This window comes from Labrus mixtus, chromosome 19, assembly GCF_963584025.1.
Source record: "Labrus mixtus chromosome 19, fLabMix1.1, whole genome shotgun sequence".
Taxonomy (NCBI): domain Eukaryota; kingdom Metazoa; phylum Chordata; class Actinopteri; order Labriformes; family Labridae; genus Labrus; species Labrus mixtus.
Window position 1 is genome coordinate 24573265 of NC_083630.1, and position 24000 is coordinate 24597264.

The window sequence follows — 24000 nt, forward strand, 5'->3', positions numbered from 1 at the left end:
CACTTTGCAAACTGTTGCACTGCTGAGATTTCAAACTGAAAAGGGGAAAATGATTTAACCAACACTTAGAAAGTTATTCTCATCAGCATTTTAATCCCTCCAGGTGAACCTAACACTTAAATGACCATCTCTAAGATTTTTGTCCATACTGTTATATTCCAATATTCATAACATGGCTCAGACCTCTGCTACAGTTCATTTATTCATACAAGACATGTTTGGATCTTTCACAGGTTCATATAAAATAATGTACTATTTAATGTCAATGGCTTCAAGTATTCTTAAAAGAGCAATCAGTGAGATGTGTAGAGAGTGAGATGATAAAGGTATCTTACTATCTGATCATTAAGGAAACATGTTGAAGTGCTGGCTTCTCTGACAACAATGCAGCAGCCAGTATGTCCTCCTTCTAACTTTAGATTCTGCTCCTGAATGCTCTGGATTTGTTTGGACCAGAGAAGGTAGGCGCTTTTAAGGCGACCCCCTACCCGACCTAAAAAGCCTCTGCATGTTTCTAATAAGCTCCACGAGCAGAAACGTGCTCAAACTAGGATCAATATTGGAGATGCTTTTGAAAAATGGAGAGAGGTTAGAACACAGAAAGGTTTACAGACCCATGCAGAGCTGGATAAACACTGAAGCTTCAGAGTCCACCACATGGTGACCTGAGTGAGCATGGACTCTAGAGAGGGGGGGGGGGGGGGGAGACAGCTCTCTACAATGTTTTTAATTTCGACTGCAGTACCCATTTTTAATGTTACATGTCACAGCTACACATTGCTACTTTAAAGTAGAAACATTTTGATTTGAGTCTATTGGGAGTTGCAGAATTAATGCTCACCTAGAAGCAGTGCAGTCTCCTTCCCATTCATAATACATGTCAGGTAAATCTGTTGGTTAGGTGAGTGCTCTGAGAGTGTGCACTTACACTCAAAAAGCCCATCAACCCCCCGCCCCGTTCCCTCATATTGCTTCAAGTTGAAGTTATGAATCTTTAATTTTTAGACGGTGGACCAACACAATCTCCAACGTCATGACTCCTTAGCCTCCTTCTCCATCACTGTTGGCTCTTTGTTGAGTCTGTAGGTGGATTCTGGGTCAGAGATTTATCAGAGGGTCAGAAGATCAATTTCTGCCTTTGAGCTGCTTCACAGTTTTATTGTTTGTGCCCCTCGCCTTTATTGGCCCAATGCCTTTTCCTCTGACAGTCCCAACTCTACAGAGCCAAAAGAGGTGTATGTGGCCAGAACAGAGTTGAGACTGAAATCAAGAAATTAACATGTTTACAGCCTGGTTCAAAAAACAATATTGGTCTGATTAGTTATTAAAGGGCACACTGTACGGGGGTGAATCTTCTCAGGACGCATCCATTTTTAATTTTAAAAACGATGCGTGTTCTTCTTAGTTAGACGTGTAGCTGACCTGATTGACAGGTGGGCGCGGTGTAACGGTTTGTCAGGAGGTTTAAAACCCGCCTCAGCTCCAGCTCTCAGCCTGTCGTTAGGTTGACTGAAAGTTAGGCTGAGACAGCATTTCCAGCATGGCGGCTGCTGCCAATGAGCCTACAGAGCCCCCTGCAGGAACAGATGGCTTCGGAGACACATTTGACCTTTTTGAAACTAATAAAGACTTTAATATAGGAGTGTTGGGACAAGCAGTAAAAGAGTCTAGACAGATGTTTTCCTCAGGCTGCATTTTTTAGTATAATTCTATACAGCTATCCTGGTTCCAGTCTGCAGTATTCTTAACACTGCTGGAAAACTTTTAAACAATTCTCTCAAGGTCACTGCTTCTATGTTCTGAACAAACACTCTGCTCCTAAAAACATTAACCCCTTCAGTTTAAAATCATGTAAAGTATGATAAGGGCTTCCTAAAGGTTATATGATATTCTTCTTGTTTTGCAGAAATGATACAAAGATGGATTTCATTTTTGCATGGTTGTTTGTTATATATTTAGGCTATTGGTTAATTTTCTAGTTTTTTTTGTATTGGTGCTAATTTTAACAAGTGCAAACCAATCCTGTGGAAGGGCATCATCCTCTGTGAATCAACTGAAACACCAACTCAGCCTTTTCACAGCCTCTACATCAGTGTTTGTTTGTCTCATCGCTGTGACATTTGACCTAACAAAAACTACAATCAATAGCCTACACAATCACCTTTTAACACTAGCATGGAAACACACACACACAAACAATGCCGCCTTGCTCTCGCCTTGCCTCGCTTGCACGCTCTCACATGATCTCCCGCTGACTGAAAACCATTGATGCTTTTTTGTCCTGTTGTTGTTTTTCTGGAAGCTTCGTCATTTGCAGCCGTTGAATAGCACACAGGAGAGCTGCGACACTCCACCAGCTTTTTGTCCTTGTGTTGTTGTTGGTGAAGCAACATTAGTCAGCTTTTCTCAGCAGAGCTATTGTTGTCACAGTTTTGTTAATCACAGAGCCGAGTCCATCTAAAGGTCACCGTTTTGTTTGCCAGCCACTCGGCTCGTGAGAGTGATGAAATCGCTCCTGAAGAGTTCAGGCGGTGACAGCCTTTAAGCTCTGGGCTCCTTCTGTCAAAATAATAGTTGACTCCTGCTTCATTTACATAACCACTCAACTGAGTCCTCTCTCATCCTGGGCTGTCAACCTGCTTTCACAGCACTCAGCCCATTTCCCTCTCCTCCTGCAGCTTGGGAAACGGGTGGTTACCCAACCTGCCCAGTCAGGGCAAGGTGACATTTACTCTGTTTCTTTTAACAGTATAACTCAGAATTGGTTTTTCCCATCCTCTGGGGCAGATAGCGCATATAAGAAAATGTCAGTTTCTTCTCCCTGTATCCAATAAAAGTTGACCATTCTTCTAAAAGAGAGCTTCCTGTGTAGTGTCTCTTGGTTTGGGACCGTAAAAGAGTTTTATCTTTGTCTTCACTGCCTCATTTGTTGAACAGAAAAGGTTAATTATGACCAGAGAGAAATTGTGAAAGGTTTTTTTTTTTGCAACCAATTACACTCCTTTCTGATCTGCCACATAAATATCGACCTGTCTAATGCTCCGCTGCTTTCACTCATTGAGAACTGATGCTTGATTACGTTTCTAAATACAAGAGTTTTTGCATCCAAACGTGCTGAATTAATGAGATTCTGAAGTTTATCGTTCACTTCGTGAGATACACAGATGAGGCTTTGGGGAATAATTGGGTTGGTATAAAAAGGTCTCTGATGTTTTGTTTATTCTGCCACAGAAAAAGGAAATATACAGAATTTCTCAACGGGAGGTTGATCAATAGATGATCATTTGGTAGAAAACTAGAACATATATGAGGCCAAGTCGTTGGATTAACCCTGTGTTGCATTGTTTCTACCTGCTATCACAGTTTTTATAGTGGCAATGTCTGCCATCTTTTATGAAGTAAGACTCATCTCTGTTCGGGTTTGAGCCTCTAATTGACCACACACCTTTCTGTCGGACTGACGATCTTCATAAAAACTGTTCAATGAGGGGGAAAAAATCTGAAATATGGCAATATAATGAGAAAGAAAGAGGAAAACACTGGCATATGAGCATCTTCATGAAGATGGGAGATGTCCAAAATGTCTTGGCTGGAAGAGTGGAGTAAACTGTAGAGTGCTATCAGACTCAGTTATACTTTTCAAACACATTCAGCCCTATTTTACCTTGTTTACCCCCCAAAAAAGAGCAGGTTTTTTGGTGTAATTTAGTTTCAGGTTTCTAAATATAGTCCCTGAAACAACCAACCTTTTTCAATCTTCCACTCAGAGCAAAGCAAAGGATTGTGTGCTTTCAGGTCTTGTTAATGTAATGGTGAAATGGAAAAGCTAATAATGGGTGTTGCTATAATGGAAAGACAGAAACAGAGCGGCGCTTGTTCACTTGTCGGTGTGTTCAGTTTGCCACTCCGCTTCACTCTGTTTAGTCAGCAGCCAAGTGTCATAAATGCTGCCGTGACATACTGCTCCGAAAAACTCAACAAGTGGGACCCAATTCCAGACATTTAAGCACTCTATGGAGAATTTACACTTACCCCCAATCCTCAAATCAAAGTGCCTTGATGTCTCTGGAAGTCGCCCATTTCATTTTTATTAATTTAATCACAGACGTTTTGATGCTCTGTAAGGTCACCCTGGGGAGAGTGAGTGTGGTGTGGTACCCAGCCAAGCTAAAGATCATTTCACGGCATGGTTGACTGTTCCTGTTTTACGTCAGACATGTGAGGAGTCTGGGAGAGTTTGTGAGAGCGGGGGGAACGAAGGCTTAAGGAGCAATGAAAGAGGATGCTTTAGTCAACTGAGGACTAGCTTGGCTTCCCTCAAGTTGTGAAACAAGGTGATGAGAGCAGCAGACTGCATGAAGAGATGTTGCCGCCCAGTCTGTGGTTCAAAGCTTCATTCTGAAAGAAAAACGTTCTCCCAAACTCCTGGCAGTGCTTATGATAAGCTGATACTGTAGGGCACAGAGGCAGCTCTCCATGACATGTAGTTGATGGTACTTTACGACATCTTTTCTCATTTTTAGTAATCGAGTTTTAGATCATTTTGAGCCATCAAACAGTTAGGTTTTGGGGTCCCACAGTTGGAAATGTATCCCTGTGTGTTTACTGTCTGGACTATGCAAGACAAAGGGAAGTTTGACCAGATCTAAACATATAGACTGGAAATAAAAATGGACCTAATATTGAACCTTGTGGTACTCCACAGGTAGGGTGAGTAGTAGAAGATTAGAAGGTTACTTAAAGTTGCCCTTTAAGTTCTTCCTTGAAGAAAAGCAACAAATTACAGAATCCTTGATGCAGGATGAGGTTATTAGATAGTCTATGTTCCACTGTATCATAAGCTGTATTAAGTTTTTCATTATACTGATAGTTATTTAAAATGTTCAGGTTTGACTGTTCCTTATCTTTCACTATGCCTGTTTCAGAATGAGTAACATACTGTTCTTCAAACTGTTAACTTTGATTACAGGGTAAAAAAGACAAAACTGAAGGGCTCCGAGTGAAATCATGTTCACTGACTCTTCACAGGTCTGGCACAGAGCAGCAGCTGCATTCATTTAATGCAGAAACAATTCCCCTAACCACTGCTGCAGACTCTTTCATTGGCAGTCGCAACTCTGTGAAGATAATGGGACAGATGACTTTCTGTGGCTGTGGAAGATAATCAAGGTAATGACTAATTACTGACAAAGCAATGGAGGTAATTGTTAATTATTGATCTGTTCTCATTTTGGGAGCCAGAATTGTGTGCTGTTAGACATTCACTGAATATTAGTTCCCTGCAGTTTGGATTTTGATTCCAATTTGTAACCACTAAGATGCTTAAAAATGAATTTGGTATAAAAATATATATATAGTTTGAATGTTCAACATGCATGAGAACTAGCCTGATACATTTTAAAATTGGTCCTTTATGCAAGATTTTCCTCCCAGTGTTGAGCTTTTCCATGACTTGTGGCTCCTGAATTCCAACAGAGTGTGTCTTAATTGGAACAAGCATGTGGTCCAACTCATTCTTCCCGTGCGAAATGAGTGCAAGAAAAAGTGAAGTGAGTCCCGAGTGCTGAGAGAAATGCTACTGGAAAAAAAAGAAAGACGCCCCTTCTCTCGAGAAGTCGGCTATATTTATTTGAGATGTGACTTTTTCTGTGTGGAGGGGAGATCTTAAAGGCAGGGTCGGTCATTTTCCTCCAGATCCACTTTTTAAGATTCTGGTGTAAATTGTCTTTAGGTCCTGACAGACATTAATAACTCAGGTTCTCTGAAAAAGGAACAAAGAAAATCCATCATCTGTATCAGTTTGTAAGTCTGTAAAAACTTCAACCAATGTCTGCCACGAGGTACCAATCTGATGAACCAATCAGACGCCTCCCTGTCTCCCTGCTCGCTCTCTACCTCTTGCGTGCTCTAGCTCACACTCAGAGCTCGTCACCAAGTTTAAACTGTGAGTTTACTTACCGCTGAATGAGACATGAGACGACGTAGTTTCTACACAATGACAGAGATGAGCTGAGGTCCACTTCTGGAGAGACGGCGCTCGTGCATGTAAGTGAGGGGGCGTGGCTTTACAGGGAGCACAGAGGGGAGGGGGCGGGTGCAGACGGGGCACTGAGGGAATGCTACTTTCAAAATCATGTTAGTTTTGAGAAAATGACCAACCCTGCATGTCTTTATAGCACTGTTACCCTTCAGCATATTCTCTTATATTAGAATTATTGCTCTTTAATTTGACTTTGAGCAGATTGCAAGTTGAAGAAAATGATCTTACTTCTGTTTCATATAAAAAATGGTTGAACACGTTGTCACCTGCTCTCTGTATACAAATTGACTGATGTTGACAGTATGTTTTGTGCAGCTCTTGAGCTGTGAGGGCTTTTTATAATTTGTTAATGCAACAGCCTGAAATTAATATTGATGCCTTTTATATGGCCGACAAAAACAAACAAGAAAAAATCAGCAACACGATTAGCAAAGTCTAAAGTGATTTAATGCTTGTAACTGCTGCTGGGCAAATGTCAGATGAAGTTGGTCACAACACGCTGCACAAACAAAACAGCTTTTTGTCGTTTAAAGGACGCAGGATGAGATTTTCGTGTCAAAAAGGCTTCTCGTGCATGTCCAGGATAGATCAGTAAAGAGATAGGAGGTACGGCTTTGTCCACAGGAGGTCGTCAAAACCAACACAACTTTGAAAGTTCCTCACAGGAGCTTTAAAGTATCATTTTTAAATGAATGCAGTTGAGTAAGTGTACTTCTACTTATTATGAGCCACCTGAAGAGGGCACCCTCACAGTTCAATCACCTGGCTGTGCCAAAAATAACACAACCAAAAAGTTACTCACATGTTCTTTTAAAATTGACAAAATAACATAATTTAAATCAAACAAAACTCCAATCAGTTCACATAAAATGTAACCATTTTTCTGCCCTTTAATAGACACTATCCTTCGTGCTTATTAAATAAAAATGTCCCTAAGGAAACCCTGTAAGATGTTGAACATCTTTTGTCTGCTCACAAACAGACGGCCTACAGCAGCAGCTCCTGAAGGCGTCTCTCCACATCACTCGCACGCTGCTTGTCAGACACGCTGCACATAATATCCCAAGGCAAGATATCTGAAAGTCTCCCAGGCAGTCGGAGAGACGCTTTGTGTGTTTGTGTCCTCCGCTCCCTCTCCTGCACACACACACCCACACACACACACTCACACACACACACACTGAGCATCAAACAGACGAAGAAGAACCATTGGCTCGGAGGAGCTGATGACGGAGGGAGCGCACCGTCTTCACCAGGAGCGCAGCAGAACACACACACACACACACACACACACACACACACTGCACCTCCGAGCTGTGGGATGAGAGCAGTCCGTGGAGCTGGGATGAGCACTTAACTTGGGAACTTTTATTTTCTTCCTCTGCTGGTACTATTTTGTGTGCATTCCGGAGGTGGAGAGCTGTTGGGACGAGCGCGTTTTTCTCTCCAGGAGCGCGCAGTGTGGCGCACGTTGGACAACAAAAAAGCAGCTCGGTGCAGCGAGTGCAGCGCAGGCAGGTTTCCGTTTTAAAAGCAGCAGGAGAGGCAGAGGAGTTACGGAGTCCGTGTGGGGGAAGCGAGGCAGGAAATCACGGAGACCTCTCTGTTAAAAAAACGAGGAATATTGAGAGGAAATCAGAAAGCAGAAGTTGGATATGGCGGCGCTGAAGACGGTCGACCTCCTCGTTGGAGTTGTTTTAGTTTTGCACTGTGTGGCGAATGCACGAGCCGAGATATCATCCAGTAACGGTAAGAAACAGCACCTTATGCATTTACCAGACCTGCACAGGCTGAGGTCCGGGTCTTAATGTAGAAGTCAGATGCTTCTGCAAAACATGCAGGCGACAATGACTCGTCCTACTCACGCTAACAGACACAGGTGGAGAAGGGTCTGCTTTTGCACGAGATTAACTTTCTTTTTTGCATTTCTATGAAACCTTTTATTTATCTTCCTTAAATATAAGTTAAAGTTTTGTGTGTGCAAGAAACAACAAGACAGACACCCTCGAGGCTGTTTCTCTTTAATGATTGTATTTTTAGGCTGTGTAAGAAGCTATGTTGACCTACTAACTTCCTTTTTTCTGTAGAGATCAAAGACTTTGCTTTACTCCAATTATCATATTTTCACATCTATTTCAAGTTTGAATTAATTGGCTTGCTGTATTAATATTTGCTCATGTACATTCCCCCAGGCTGGGCTGATCATTACTGTATATTGTGCTGCTGCACAGTGAAAACAATCAGTGCACGATATTTCAATTTTAAACCTCCCCTGGAACTGAACTGGCTCTTTAAGACAAGTTTCTCAATGTGACCTGGAAAGTCCTGCAACCTTCTGCAACTTTTTAACAGATTTGAGATAAGTCCACTTTGCACAGCACAGGTGTGTTTCTCAGTAAAAGTCTGCACAGCTTTTCCTTCAACATGTCCTTGAGGATTCCTTGTCCTGTATAGTGTGAACAATATCCTTTCTGTAAAGCCATAACTTGCACACCTACAGTCCTCTAATCTCAAATCTAGTGCATCATATGTGCTACTGTACACCACACACACTCCAAACACACACTCCACACACACACCCTGTGTCAGTCGTGGAAAGTTCATGCCAGCGTTGGTTCTGTCCACACAGGCGAGCTCTTGTTTCCCAGGGCTTTTATTGCTGGCTGCAGTTTTTCATCACATATCAGATAGTGGTTAGAGAAATGTTCGGCTGCTGACAGTGACTGTAAATTAATCCAGTGTGTGTGTGTGTGTGTGTGTGTGTGTGTGTGTGTGTGTGTGTGTGCCTGTGTGTGCCTGTGTGTGCGTGCACAGACCACAGAGTTACTGGATTGAATGTCTTTGTTTGGGTGGATGCTATCAGTCGCACACACTTTTCAGGTTTCACACATTTTGGAAATTCATTTCATCTGCTTCTGGACTCCAGCTCATTTAACGTTTGTGCCTTTGTGGAAAAACAACAGCTTGTGTGCCTCTACACAAACCTAGATTTAGAGTTTCTCCTGGGGAAACCTCAGAATGAGGCTTGTTGTAGAGGTTACAACACCATAAAAACACAAGGAGCATTCCCGTCTAAAAAAGCTTCTTCTCTGGCTGGAGCTGGACACTTTTAGCATATAGGACAGTATTTTTAGACATCCAGGCATGGTGCTTCCCTCGCCGTGGACTGACCTCGACTCGTGCTGCTGTTATGGAGTAGCCCCCTGTCCTTACTCAGGATTATTAATAGAACGCAGGTTGTCCATAAAGTGCACTTTTTACCACCTGAAAAACCTTCCATGCTGCGATTACAAAGTGTCTCAGCAGAGCTTGAAATGAGCAGACTGCTCAAAGCGTTCATTCCCCTCCCTGCATGTATTAGTCAGATGAGCTGTGGAGCACATCTGGGCGAAATTACACCACGTCCTGTGAGCTCAATGCTTCTTTTTTTTTGTTGTAAAAAAGCCTGTGATGTTAAACAGCTGATGCTCTCACTAGTTGCACATTCATGACATTGGGGCTGATTTGGGGGTTAATCTGCACTCCTTTTCAAAGAGAGATGTTCCATAGAGTCTGGAGTGTGTCTGCATGTGAGAATAAAAGAGAAGGAGAAAGCATGAGAGAAAACGTCTTGCTGCCTCACATAAAGAGGTGGTTTGATTTAAGAGCCTGGTCTGAGGGCTGTTAATGTGCTAAGACTGTGGTTGTGTGTGTGTGGAATGACATCGGTTGTGAAGCCTGTGTGGAGTTGTGTTTCTCTGCAGGCTGGTGGAGGTTTGGTACAGAGGGGTTAATACACTCACAGACTGCGATGTGAACGTCTCCGTCTCCTCATCCATCATGCTGCCAGCAGCCGCCTCTGCAATCATACAGACTCACACTCTGAGGCACATAATCATACAAACACACTCAGAGGCACATTGGAGTGTGAGCTGCAGAGAAACATGCCAATTGACCTTGGGCAGTAAAGTCCAGAGGAAAATTTGGCCGTTTTGTGTTCACGCATGCAGCTCACCTGGAGTTTTTGTGCATGAGACATGGAAGACTATGCAGTTCTTAAAGGATGTGATTTTTACACTTAAATGTATAAATCAAGTATATCCTCTGAAAATAACTCTGTGAGTCATGACTGTCTACAATGGGTGTAACACCCGAGTCCCACTGTCTGTGATGTTTTCAGAGTTTTCAGAGTCCTATCTTCACTTTGTTTACATCGCCGGGACGGCCGGCTGACTCCTCCCCTCGTGTATAAAAATTGTTTAATTGAGGGACTAGAGAAAAGAAGAATAACATACTGTACTCACTGCTTAACTGTGTTTCTAGATCACGCTCATTTCAGGTAAATTTACATGCAGTGTGAAGATACGAGCAGAATAAAGATCGCTAGCATTAGCATGCTAACACAACAATGCCGCATATAAAGCCTTTAACATGCATTGTGGGAGATGAATGCAATGAGACAGAGAGAGGGAGCGGGTGAGACTGGAGCTCAGTGTGTCCTGACAGTCTGAGCCTATAGCAGCTTAGGAGCTGCTCCAAGCTTGAGACATGCAGCTCTAACTGTTAGAGCCCCTTTTAACCTTTCACTTTATCTCTCATGGTATGGTAACCTTTACAGTGAACAATAAAAACCACCTGTCCAGGTTTGTTAAAACAGCGGCACTCAGCAGCTTTCCATGTCAGATACCAGCTCTGACCATCCTCTCCTTCAGAGTCAGCTACAGGCTGCCCAGGGGGAAAAAGAAACACAAACCTTAAACAGTATCTGTGCGTGTGGTGAATGTGAAGTGGGCCGTGCATGGAGGGAAAAAAATCAGATTTTAAGTTGTGGAATTTGTTTTATTTGAACTGGTTTTTACCTTAAACATCCTCTCACAGCGAGACACTTTGGTATTTTTCCATCGCAGCAATGTTTAAAGACAGAGTTAATAACAAACATCATGGAGCAGGGGCAGAATACATGCTGAAAGACCGACTCCCTTTTCCACACATTTAGAATCACAGTTGTTGACACCCCACATCTACAGTTCATATTAAATAATTCCTTCTACAACTTCAACAGCTGATCTTTTTTCTGCTGTGTCACTCTCTCTAAGTCAGATGATTCCTGATATAAACTGTCTGCACAGACGTTGGTCCAGCTCGGTCTCCTTTAGTGAGGAGATTCTAAGCCTCCTTGGAATCTCACCGCCGGCCCCCCCTCCCCCCCTCCCCTCCTCCCTCCCCCCCTGTGTCTCCCCACTCTTTCTGACACTGCACATTTCAGGACGGGCAGAATGAGCCGGCCTCTTTATTGGCCCTCTCAATGACCTGCTGAAAAGGACCTGCCATGAATGGATGACGGGGGTAGGGCGATTTTCAAGAGACAGGGAGGGGCGGCGGCGGCGGCGGCGGAGTTTATATGCAGCCACAGTGGGTCGTGCCATACATCACGGAGGCATAGAGGGCAGGGTCGTCTCCCCCAATACCAGCGTGCAGCACCAGGCTCTTGCATTAGTCACAGCCCGGCCCCTGGTCGCTGATCTTCCCCCCGCCCCCTTTTATACCCTGTGAAGAAGAAGCCCAGTTTGATGGCTGGAGCGGCATGCAGAGTTCAATAGGCTCCGAGACAAAGAGCAAAGAGGCTTGTAGTTAATGAAACCCCGGCTCGGTTAAGCTTCTCTTTAGCTCCTCCTCATTGTCTTTCATGTGGCTCCTTCACTTTCCAACCGGAGTCATCAGTCACTCGTTATTTTTCTGCACATTGAGAACAACAGACTTCTGGATCTCGTTCAGCAGAGCGAGTTTGAAAAGATCATGAAGCAGGAGTGAGGAGGATGTTGTTATGAAACTATACAGATCTTTAATGTCAGCGCTTCTTAGACCGCAGCGTCCTCCACATGCGGGTGATGAGCGGCTTGATCATCAGCTGAGGAGGAAAATGAGGAAAATGTTTTAATTGAAGAGGGAGGGGTAGAGGAAAAGTTTGAGGAGATGATTATGAGAGGGAGGAGGCCTGTTTGCTGATGGGAGGAAAGAATTACAGCATCTTAGAGCACAAATAAAACACTCTTAAGTAGAGCGTGATGGATACAGGAACATGTTTTATGGGAGTTAAAAAAGTTCCCTTTGACAGTTTTCTTGATGTGCATGTGTATTTAGAAGAGAACTTGAGGTTGTGTTTTCAAAGTGAACATTTTCAACTTGACGTAGTCCACAAAAGTATGTGAGTCTTTGTGGCATATTCAGCAGTATCTGAAACATGCCTGATAAGTTGCAGCTTTCTGTGGTTTTCTTCTGTTTGTGTATTTAAGCCCACATCACATCGAGGGCACGGAGATAAACCAGTTATGCCGGGGAAATCTGGGTGGCCCAGTTACAGGGGGAAACTGCTGCAGGGAGAAGACAACAAAAGATGTGCGGAAGAAAAGAGAGATTGTTTTTGATCAAGTTTTGCACTAAAAGAAACAGAATGGGGCGACACAATTTGGAAGAATGAGCCGAGTGGTCCATCAAACAGGAAATGCAGACTGAAAAATCAAGAGATGATGCATGTTGTGGTTTTGTGCACGATGTTTCAAAATGTTGAAGGATGGACATTAACCTTTAAAACGTCTCTAATCTGACCCGTTCTGATGTCGTCACCATGCTCACTTACAAACCTTTCTATGTCTGGTCTTGCCCGTGTGTGTGTAAGAGGAGGACTGCTGGACCTTTGAATTATCGCTGGACATATTTCTCTACTCTGGCAGATTTAATGTTTGTGCAGGATCCATTGAGATGTTTTCACTCAAAGGCCAAAAACTCAATTTTCTTCCATATTTCAGCCTTTCAAACGTCTCTTAAGAGCTTAATGTGATGCACATGTCGTCTTCAGGACACGCACAAGCACTAAAAAACTAGTTACAAAAAGATTTATATTCAGACTTCAGAAGTTGTTAAACAGTCAAACTCATTGTCTCCATAAGCTTACACAAAGACCTCAGAGGCTTTTAATCCCACAACCTTAAAGATGTAAACACACCAGCATGTGTATGGTATTTGAAGACAGTTCACACTTCTGATTTTTATAAATAACAAAGCATAGAAAAATGAGCTTTTAGCGCTTAGCGTAAACACAGGGGTCCCTGTTAGCTGAAACCTGTTAAAACATCACAAAGAGATGTGAAAGTAAGATGTTGGAAAGGATTTTATTTTGTATCTAATGTGCAAAAATTAAAACGACTCACAGTCCAAAAAGGATTGATTGAAGAGGGATCGTTTTTGATTTTAGCCTCTAGCTAAAACACCCAGTCGGTGCACACACTATGTCTGTGCATCCTTCCCTAAAGCGGCTTCTCTGAAAGTGAACATTATACACGCGCTCTTCCACTTCTCCACACACCGCCTGCACCGAAATGATGAAAAGACTCCAAAGATCTGGTGGATGAAGAAAGTTGAAAGAGGCGGCTGACCAAAGAGGGGAACAAAGTGTTACATGTGAGGCTATCATGAAGGACGAGCAGAGAGAGAGTGTTTAAGGCCGTCCAGGCATGCTGAAAGAAGATAAGGTCCCGGCCCCCTTGCAGAGGAGCCCATCGCCCCCCCACCCCCCCCACCCAGTAGCAGGCTTCATATCCTGAGCCCAGCAGGAGCGGCGGCTTGTCTTTGTCTCACAAAAGCAAGTGTCACTCACGGGCTTTACGGCATGCTGCTACATGCCTCTGCCTATATGTGCAACTGTGTGTGAAAGCTCTCACACACACACACACTCTGTCCGCCTCGTTCGAGCAGTTTGGACTTTTTGTATTTCAAAGTTCAGACAGCACAGATGATTATGTTGCTTTTACGCCGAATTTCGAACCTCTTTCAGCGAGGGCTCGGTCTGATCTTTGTTTACAGATATTCAATATCAAGGTCTGAAGTGGATATTCACTTCACAAGGAAAAGGCTTTTACTGGGTTCATGCAAATTGGGTTACAGACTAAAGGTTTTTTTTGGCTAAAAAGTTGAATTGGCTGTATCCTAAACCGCACATAGTTCAGAAAACCAAACCAAATATACAAGATCCTGAGAGTGTCTGAGACAGATAAACCTCTCTGTCATAACATGTGCTACAATTGTTAGCATGTCTGGCTAACTATCGTACAATCTACAGTAGTAACACATTATTTCTGGGAATGAAAGCTATGAATCTGTCCTGCTATAGTTTACAACACCCACCTCAACATTACAGCCCGTTTAAAATGTATGATATACTTTTGGAAAAGCATAAACATAATTTCTTTATTTTTCCTTTTCAGTCTTGTTGCTCATGATCGTCCTTACAGTTGTTATTTCCTCATCATCAGTTTCGTAACCAACCTACAAAACTCCTCACAGTAGTTTTAAGCCAGAATAAAAACAGTTTCCATTCAGAGGCTAAATTAAGATCAAATCTTTAAATCAATGATAAACAAAAAAAACATGAACATATAGTTTGCAGTTGTTATCATGGAGCAATGACATTCATGACGTGTGTAGACACTTTGACAAAGAGTGAAGCATGTTGCACACATCAAGATGTTGAACCTTGTGATTTATGAACTTTGTACTTTTAAAGTCTTTATATGTGATTTTTCACACTTAAATACATAAATCAAGTATCTCCTCTGAAAATAACTCTGTGAGTCATGACTGTCTACAATGGGTGTAACACCCGAGTCCCACTGTCTGTGATGTTTTCAGAGTTTTCAGAGTCCTATCTTCACTTTGTTTACATCGCCCGGACGGCCGGCTGACTCCTCCCCTCGTGTATAAAAGTTGTTTAATTGAGGGACTAGAGAAAAGAAGAATAACATACTGTACTCACTGCTTAACTGTGTTTCTAGATCACGCTCATTTCAGGTAAATTTACATGCAGTGTGAAGATACCAGCATAATAAAGATCGCTAGCATTAGCATGCTAACACAACAATGCAGCACGAGTTGTTTTGGTTTCATGCTGGTGCTCAAGGGCGACATCTGCTGGATCAAAACATCACATATAAAGACTTTAAAGAAATTTGAGTCAGCAAATGTAAAACACTGATTTATAAAGGTGAGTGCATTATTTAACCTGACTCCTAAGCTAAGCTCAGACTCATCTCTTTACTGGTCTTTGGATCCAGTTAATAGCACGCTCACTTGAACAAGCCATCAATAAGGGTTTAATACCCCACAGCCCTGCTCCTCCATTAGCCTGCTAATGCTGCACACCCTTGAGTATGTTCAAGCCGTGCCAAGCTAACCCTCCCACACATTGATGTGTTTTCCTCGCTGTAGGTCCGACAGCACTGCCTTTGTTACTCTGCCCGGAAAATGTCTCCACATCCCCTGTCCAGAAGTTTCTAAACTCATCCTGACAAAAGAACAAGCATGCCCCGCGGCAACGTCTTCACACAGGCTGCAAACTCCGACTGGCTGCTGGAGCATTTTTTTTGTGGGGGATGAAAATGAAAAGATTTACAGCCACAAGTGTACTTCTAGGGGAAGGCAGATGATCGATGGTGACATTGACGACTGCATCAAAGCTGTGTTTCGTTTGCTAACTTGCATCTACAATGCATCAGGCCTGAACAGATGTGGAGAGAACGGGTGATTTTTGTTGTGTCTTGCCTTTCTGTAGAAATATCATTATTTTTTATCCTTCGGGCGGTTAAATGTTACAACCAGATTCCCGGAATCACTCAAATGACACCGATTTATTGGCCCTGCTGCCTCAGGGAAAATAAAACGAGTTCATCTGTCACTGTGTTTATTGGACGGAGAACGGTCAACATTGCTCTGCAGATTGTTTTTGGCTGATTGGCTTCTTCTAATGAAGAGTCATCACAGATTCCTTCATGCATCTTTAAGCCTCTCTGCTCTTCTGTTGATTAGTCGACCAGTCAGACATCACATCAGTGCGTAAATGGGAAAGTAAAGGAGTCTTCCCAGAACAAGGCAAAGAGGATTCTTGAGGTCAGGAGGATCCTTGTTTGCATGCAGTTCTGGACGAGTTTGCTTTTCGTGTCCCCCAGCTGTCCGCCTCCTAACTCTGCGCTGAGCTCATGCTGGATCTGTAAACAGGAAGCCGTTTGGCAGCTCAGTCCTCGTCTTGAGTTGCATTTGCGAGACATTTTCATTTCATAACTCTTGCTTCTTCTTCTTCTTCTTCTTCTTCTTCTTCTTCTTCTTCTTCTTCTTCTGACTCGATCAAACAGTTCTTTATAAAATGAAAGTGAGCCAAACCTTTTTTAAAAAAGGAAGAAGGAAAGAAAATCAACATGTAATTCTGGTAAATCATTTCAGCTTGTGCCAGGTGTTCAGGTTTCTGTCTCCTCGCCAATGCGTACTTGCTGAGATTTTTCTCCCAGAGCTCACTGCAGAGGCATGAACAAAGGCCGTCTTTGAGTCTTTGTGGTGATAAATTGCAAGGTGTAACCTCTGCCTGTGTGTGTGTGTGTGTGTGTGTGTGTGTGTGTGTACTGTATGGGAGAAAGTGGGGAGACTCTGCCCATGTAACTAATACTCTCAGGTCTTAATCCGGTTGGCATGTCCTGCACCGACTGTGGGAGCTGATTGTGTCTTCTCACACAGCCTTCCTGATATCAGGGGATGTATGGAGAAGTGTACGATCAAAGTAATGGTCGTGATGTATCAAAGTCAAAGTGCGGTTTGGCTCTGTGGGCTGTGAAGTAGCTGCTCTGTGAACCTCGGCCTGACTGCTTTACTCCACCTCTAATAAATAAATACAGACAGGTGTTTATGATGTTTAGAGGATATAAATACTTTGACTTCTTTTCCTTTCCTGTTCTTTGGGCGTTGATGATCAAACGAGAGTTGGTGCACTGGAGGGAAACCTTACCTACAGAGGGCTGCCCTTTGGATTGATTGGTCTTTAATCTCGTCTCTGAGAGTGTTGTAGTCGCTTGCTGAATGTCACAGAGTATGAATCGGGTTTTTTTTCAGATCTGGGTCCTTCTCGCTGAAGCACTCGGTCACCTCCTTAGGACTGTGTAGCTACTGTTAGTTGGAGGTTGTTTCTGTATTAAATGGACAATGATGAAATCGTGAAACAGACTGTGGATCATCTTAGATTTATTCAGCCATGGTCAGACAACACAGAAACACAACACACAAAGATCTCACAATCATTGTCAAAGTCTTCATCTTCACAGTGTTGCTTATATTCTGCTAGAAGGTACAGCCCACAAATTCCTGGCTTCTAAAAGGCTAGAAAGAAGACATCACCTTGACTCGTAAATATCAGACATAAACATTTCTTCAGTCTGAGTCACATTTCCTTTTCTGCTCACAACAGACACTTCAATCCAAATATAACTCTGCTGCTATGAGGTTTCTTCACAAACCTAAAAGAAGAATTACTCTGAGATGGTTGACACAATTTAAAGATATATCCACAAAATTATCAAAAAAAATACGTACTAACAGCTACTCTGCATTCACAATTTAATACACTCAATTCTTGCAGCGAGATGTAGCATAAAGATGCTAAATTACATCTATGTGAGGACGCTAACGATGCCCTGTCCAAACACTGTGATGGATGGTGCTTGTAATTCCTCCTGTTTGTGGTCATTAAAAGGTGTTTATGCAGGAGCTCCTTTGTAAGGTGGTGCGAGGAGCCCCTAACATCATAAAGTTTAAATTGACTCCCATTTAAGAGCCTTTGCCCCTCCCCCCCCCCCCCCCCCCCCCCCCCCCCCCCCCCACGCTGCTCTAATGAGACGGGGGGCTAAATTAGTGTGAGCGGTTTAATTATGAATATGTTAGTCATATAGGCTAGAGGTGATAGATGTGCCCCCTCTCTCTCAAACAGGTGGGGAGTGGGAGTGAACTGATGTGAAACCGTCCAATCAGAGACAAGCAGAACATTTTTACCAGGATGGCAGAGCGGCTCTGAGGAAGAACATATCAGAAGAACAAGAGAAGACGCTGTAGAGATAGGACAGTGGAAAGAGTCAGAAATCTGTGAGTGAGAGTTGGGAATGACATGTGGGGAAGAAGTCACAGGTGGGATTTGAACCCGGGGATCCTAGCTGGAGGACCACAGGTACATGGGCGGCCCGAGAGAGCACAGGGACTGAAGCGTTGTGATTTTTTGTAATAATTTGACGATGCCGATGAAGAGTAGTGTGCAGGATTTTTGGTTTAATGTCCTTCAGTTGGATACGTTCGGTTGTGTTGTATATTTGTTTTCTGTTTTCTCTCTCTCTCTCTCTCTCTCCTGTTGGCTGCTTCTCAGCCTCAGTGTGCCCAGCCTCACCTGTGGTAACTCAGCCATCAGGAGCTGAGGTATAAAGATCAGGAGAGGAGGCAGCACGTTGCCAGTGGGCCATTTGGTGGTGGCTGTCTTGAGGTCGAGCTACGTCATTACACTCTTGTGCTGTTTTCTCCTTGAGGCCTTAGTGTGCTCTGAACAGTTGGTTTTTGTGCTTGCTGGATTTGGACTTTTATTTTAGATTAGATCGTCTTCTCTTCTGTTTGTGTTTTGTTGAAGAAGCTTGTTTTGAGTTTTTCTTCACTTTGCTAATACATCTTTTTTTAAATCTCTCAGTCCCTCCTTCTTTTCCCTCGGTTATATTTTACTGTTACTCTCCTCAACCACTACAGCCATCTCTGGGAACTTAACAGTGTTTTCCAGTTGATGTTTCCTGTAATGCATTCGTTGTTAAGATGTGTTTTCAACGTTGGCACATCAGCGTCTCCATCCAGAAGTAAAAACAAAAAGATGTCCTTATTTCTGAACGTCCGGTTCGGTGCAGTTGGACCCAGAGGCGGTGTTGAAGGGTTCATCATTACACTGCTATTGCACAGCCGCTGAAAGCTGATAGGTGTCTCGGGGCAGAGGAGTGTCCAGATATTGATTAAATGTCTGGCCGGGCTCTTGGTTTCACCGGCCGCCCTCTGGTATCACTGACGCTGGAAGTGGTCGATGTGACAACGCATCGTGCATCATCGCAGCTTTGACCTGCTCGCTGCCAACCCAACTTCATCTAAACACATTTTATTTCAGTCATAAATAAACCATTGCGGGAATGTAATTTGACATCTGTGATGCAATAAATTCCCCCTCTGTTTTGGTTTTGGCCAGATAAATAAAAGACTTCCCAGCACATATGGGGTGGGGGTCACATTTGAAAAGCCCTCTCTACAGAGAGCTGCCAAACTTATGATGTATAACCTGAAAATCACATCCATCCACCGGGAGCCAAAATTGAAATTGAAAGGTGGCGATATGAATATGAATGAGTCATTTAATGTCCTTTTCTTGCCACTGGGCCTGTCCCAAAAGGCTGGATGACATAATCCATTGTCTCACTGCTTCTTCAAAGCCTGTTGGGCAGTTTGTGACTAAACATCACTTTTAAATTCAGAGTCATTTTTCCTCCTAATAAGTTCTTATTCCATGTACGAGGAAGCGAAAGGAAGTCATTTCGAAGGAAATGCGCCAAAACTTTGTTAAGCCAGCGATGTCCTGGACTTAATTTGTATGTAATGTGTAAAAAGGAGTGCCTGCTTCAGGGCTGGTTTGTCTTTGTGTTTGTGCCAGATGAATCTGATTGGTCCTCGATGGTCCGGAGGATTAGCTCAGATGTTCCGCTGAGGGGTTTTATTGTTTGCACATCATCTCTGCGAGTAATTATGACAGAGGGGTCATTGAAAGGTCAAACCTATGCAAGGTTTGTTTTTCCCACTGTTTGAATGCACGTTTGTTTGTGCATGTGTGTATTTGTTTACGTGCGAGTCCTTCCTCTTTTCTGCGGTTATTGAGCAGCTGCCCATCAGGAGAGGATTGTGTCGGCTGGTACACAGATGGAACAGGTGGTTGTTTTGCGATCCTATAGACCCGCTCTGATGATAATATAAAGATGAAGGTCAGGAGGAGACGCTTAAAGGTCACAGTAAAGTAAACAAAGGACTTCATCCCCGCAGGAGAGACCGTTAACCATGCTGGCTGCACATTGTTTATTTAGCCCCCTCTGGGATTTTAGCACTTAATATGCTAATATGCTACTCCGTGCATTACTCCATTTGTTCTCAGAGTCGACCGTAGTCGAGACAAACGGCTGAAACCGACCTGAGGAAGAGAAGACGTTCACAGACGAGCTAATGCTAACAAGTATAATTTACATCACAGCAGCACATACAGCAACAGGACGGCAGCTTTTTATTAGCAGTTCAAACTTCCTCATCAGTCTTTGAAGTCTCATTAGGTGTTTCCATGGCAACAAGACATGTCCAGTTACAACTGTAAAATTAAGGATTTCTCTGGCTTTGATAACTGTTATAATATTTGAGGTAATGTAGCCGAAGTATTTATGTCAATTTTTAGTTAATAAAAAACATATCCTTAAAACAACATTAGTTAGCTTGCTTAAACCTTTAAATGTGGGTTTTATTATGTTAGCTGTAGTTAGCCTAGTTAGCTTGCTTAAACCTTTAAATGTGGGTTTTATTATGTTAGCTGTAGTTAGCCTAGTTAGCTTGCTTAAACCTTTAAATGTGGGTTTTATTATGTTAGCTGTAGTTAGCCTAGTTAGCTTGCTTAAACCTTTAAATGTGGGTTTTATTATGTTAGCTGTAGTTAGCCTAGTTAGCTTGCTTAAACCTTTAAATGTGGGTTTTATTATGTTAGCTGTAGTTAGCCTAGTTAGCTATCCTCAATTTTTCCAAGTGTAGTTTTCACTTTGTTAGTTAGCCTAGCTTGCTAGCTTAAACTTTTCCGATTGGAATAAAAACCTAAACCATATTTTTCTTATGCATTTTGTAAACTGGCAGCGTAAATTGTTTGTGGTCTAAGAAGCTGATTCTCCACTTTGATAGTTTTCCTAAAAATTAGACTCTTACCTTGACACAATCAGGACCTCATCCTGCAGACTTCTTAGTTTCCTGTTAATGTCCCCGTGTCACAGGTGATTAGCCACAGAGCGTGAGTGATTGTTCGCCCGCTCTGCGGCGGCTCAGAGTGACCCCGAGGACAGAGAGACGATGGCTTTTTAATAAGCTGGAGGTCACAGGAGTCTGCTGCAGAGATTTGAAGCCGCTCTGCATTTCTTCTCTCTTCCCACATCTCTCACCTGGAGTACCTGATGGTGGAGAGATGCATTATGGGCATTCACACACTGTACTGCTTTTTCACATCCTGACACTTCTCGTGTTCCCATTTCCTTTCTCATTACTCTGCCTCACTCCTTCACTTAGTATTTCATACATGTGAGCTCTCTATGAAAGATCCATCCATTATCCTCACTTCCTTTCCCTTTCGGGGAGGGGGTGGGCTGATCCCTGATGTCATTGGACGAGAGGCGGGCAAACCAAACCTAACATTGAAAAACTCATGCAAAGGTATATTAGCTCTGTTGCTGTTTTGCTGATCCAGATCATTAAAGTTTTTAGAGGGAATTGAGGTCAGGACACTTTACACACCAGTCAACTTCTTTCACACCAAACTGGGAGAGACCCTTTTTTTAACCTTTGTGGTGAGAGAGTAAACAAACTTCCTTAAACTGCAAACAGGGAGATATGTCGTCACTGACATTACGTTTTTTATCAAAGAAAGTGTTTGACAGTTAAAGGCTTTATATGTGATTTTTTGATCCAGCAGATGTCGCCCTTGAGCACCAGCATGAAACCAAAACAACTCTCGCTGCATTGTTGTGTTAGCATGCTAATGCTAGCGATCTTTATTATGCTCGTATCTTCACACTGCATGTAAATTTACCTGAAATGAGCGTGATCTAGAAACACAGTTAAGCAGTGAGTACAGTATGTTATTCTTCTTTTCTCTAGTCCCTCAATTAAACTACTTTTATACTCGAGGGGAGGAGTCAGCCGGCCGTCCGGGCGATGTAAACAAAGTGAAGATAGGACTCTGAAAACTCTGAAAACATCACAGACAGTGGGACTCGGGTGTTACACCCATTGTAGACAGTCATGACTCACAGAGTTATTTTCAGAGGAGATACTTGATTTCTACATTTAAGAGTGAAAAATCACATAGAAGGACTTTAAAGGCCTCTTAACTCTCGCTCCATATTTGGGAGTGCCCCAGAAACCAGAAGGGATGTCCACATACTTTTGGACATTTCACTTAGCTCAGGACTTCACACTGTCACACTGTCATATACTTACCTGGCAGGGGAGATACCATGATCAAGAAGGTGGTTCACCCATGGCGAGGCCTGACCATTGCACTTCGGTTGGGCTGACCTATGCGAATTCCCCAAATGTGGGAATCTCGACTGCATAATTTGTGGTAGTGGGGGACTGCGTTCGCGCTCTCCCCTGATTTTTTTTTTTTTTTTTGTGGGCGGCAGTAGCTCAGTCTGTAGGGACTTGGGTTGGGAATCGGAAGGTCACCGGTTCAAGTCCCGGCACGGACCAAGTCCGGAAATTGGTCTGGTAGCTGGAGAGGTGCCAGGCCACTTCCTGAGCACTGCCGAGGTGCCCTTGAGCAAGGCACCTAACCCCCCCCCCCCACAAGCTCAGGAGCGCCCGCCGTAGGGCAGCCCCCTCACTCTGAGACCTCTCCATTAGTGCATGTCCACAGGATCCTGTTTGTGCATGTGTGTGTATTTCAGTTCATGTTTGTGTAGCATGTTTACTAGACAGAGTGTAAAAAACGAATTTCCCCTCGCGGGATCAATAAAGTATAAATTCTTCTATTCTTCTTCTTCTTCTGTCATGCACGTTGCAAAGGGTTAATAAGGGACGTCTTTTGAATTCTATAAAAGCAGTCAGTCAGTCAGTCGGTGTGATATTATTCCCCTCAGCTCTCCACCTTTGAGCTTTCTCTTGCAGATAGAAGAAGACCTCATTCTGACTCACTGACTGGACAGCCTCTGAGATAAATTCATGGCTCTGTCTGGGCAGAGGAAGGCAAACACATTAAAGCTGTCGGGTCGGCCTGTAGCCAAATAAAGGTTTGCCAGCAGACCTCGCACAAATAGCCCCAGGAGGAGGTGAAGGTAAATACAGACTTGCAGATCCTTGAAGGTTCTAATCAATGAGCAAATACATGACTGAACAGGATGCATCTTTATGGCTCAGACAAGTGGACGTTAACATTACAGTAAAGCTGTTTTCATTTGCACTCCCTATAATATCTAGATCATATCAGGAGGACTGCTCTGAGACAAGACGTAGAAAGAATGACGCAGAAGTGTCAGGAGTTTGCTAAACGATGCAGTAATGAGAATATTTGGCTTTATAACAATGGGGTTCAACTTGCTCCAGGTGAATTCTCCTGATAATATCCTGCTGTGTTCTCACATCAGCTCACTCGGATTTTATGCAGAAATAATACAAGGAGGCTGTCAGGAGAAACTCTGAATACAGTCTGAGTGAAAAGCTTGCAGTTTGTCGAGTGTCCGCTTGAGGTTGGCTCCAGGAACACTGGAAGTCACATGACTGGCATAAACGTCATTCAGGCTTCGTCCGTTAATATTTACAGTCCATGGTTCACACTTACAGCTCCTCCGGCAAATATCAGGAGAAGAAAAGTTAATCACAGAAACTCCTGAAAAAGCTTTTAAGAAAGAAGCCTTTCAGTGAATTGAACACATCCTGTGTAGTTATATCATTTAGAAGTTGGACATCTTAAAAGCTAGTTATGTTGAGTCAGTTAAAAACATGAACAGAACTAAACAAAACAGAACTGTGACTACATGATGCACACACACCACACATTCCAATAAGCACATTGACACTTTACATTGTTTACATTATTCTATATTTTGTATATTCAAATATTTCTTTTTTTATTTTACATTATATTTCTATATTACTGTATTAATTCAAATATATTTTATTGAGCAAGTAAATCGGACATACATTCAACAATATATTTCAGACTCGTTTTTATAGTTATTACAGTTGTGCATGTAACCCTGATGTTATTTGAAGCTCAGATGTATAGATAGGCACAGAGGTAATATTTAAATAAGGTAGTTAAGAAATAAAGTGCAATAACATGCAATGTAAAGAACAGAGAAACA

The 24000-nt window shown here is 42.9% G+C and overlaps 2 protein-coding genes and 1 non-coding gene across 3 annotated transcripts in view; all 3 read left to right on the plus strand.

The window, feature by feature from the left end:
- Positions 1-24000, plus strand: part of LOC132994233 (xin actin-binding repeat-containing protein 1-like) — a 140782-nt gene that overhangs the window by 82125 nt on the left and 34657 nt on the right. The gene's annotated exons all lie outside the window — the stretch shown is intronic.
- Positions 6727-24000, plus strand: part of plxdc2b (plexin domain containing 2b) — an 85868-nt gene continuing 68594 nt past the window's right edge. Inside the window, exon 1 of the mRNA XM_061064456.1 lies at positions 6727-7789. Within this exon, the coding sequence (XP_060920439.1) occupies positions 7696-7789 (94 nt within the window). The 5' untranslated portion in view covers positions 6727-7695. The remainder of the gene's footprint in view (positions 7790-24000) is intronic.
- Positions 22128-22291, plus strand: LOC132994711 (U1 spliceosomal RNA). The gene has a single exon (XR_009676732.1). It is a non-coding gene; the product is annotated as a U1 spliceosomal RNA (small nuclear RNA).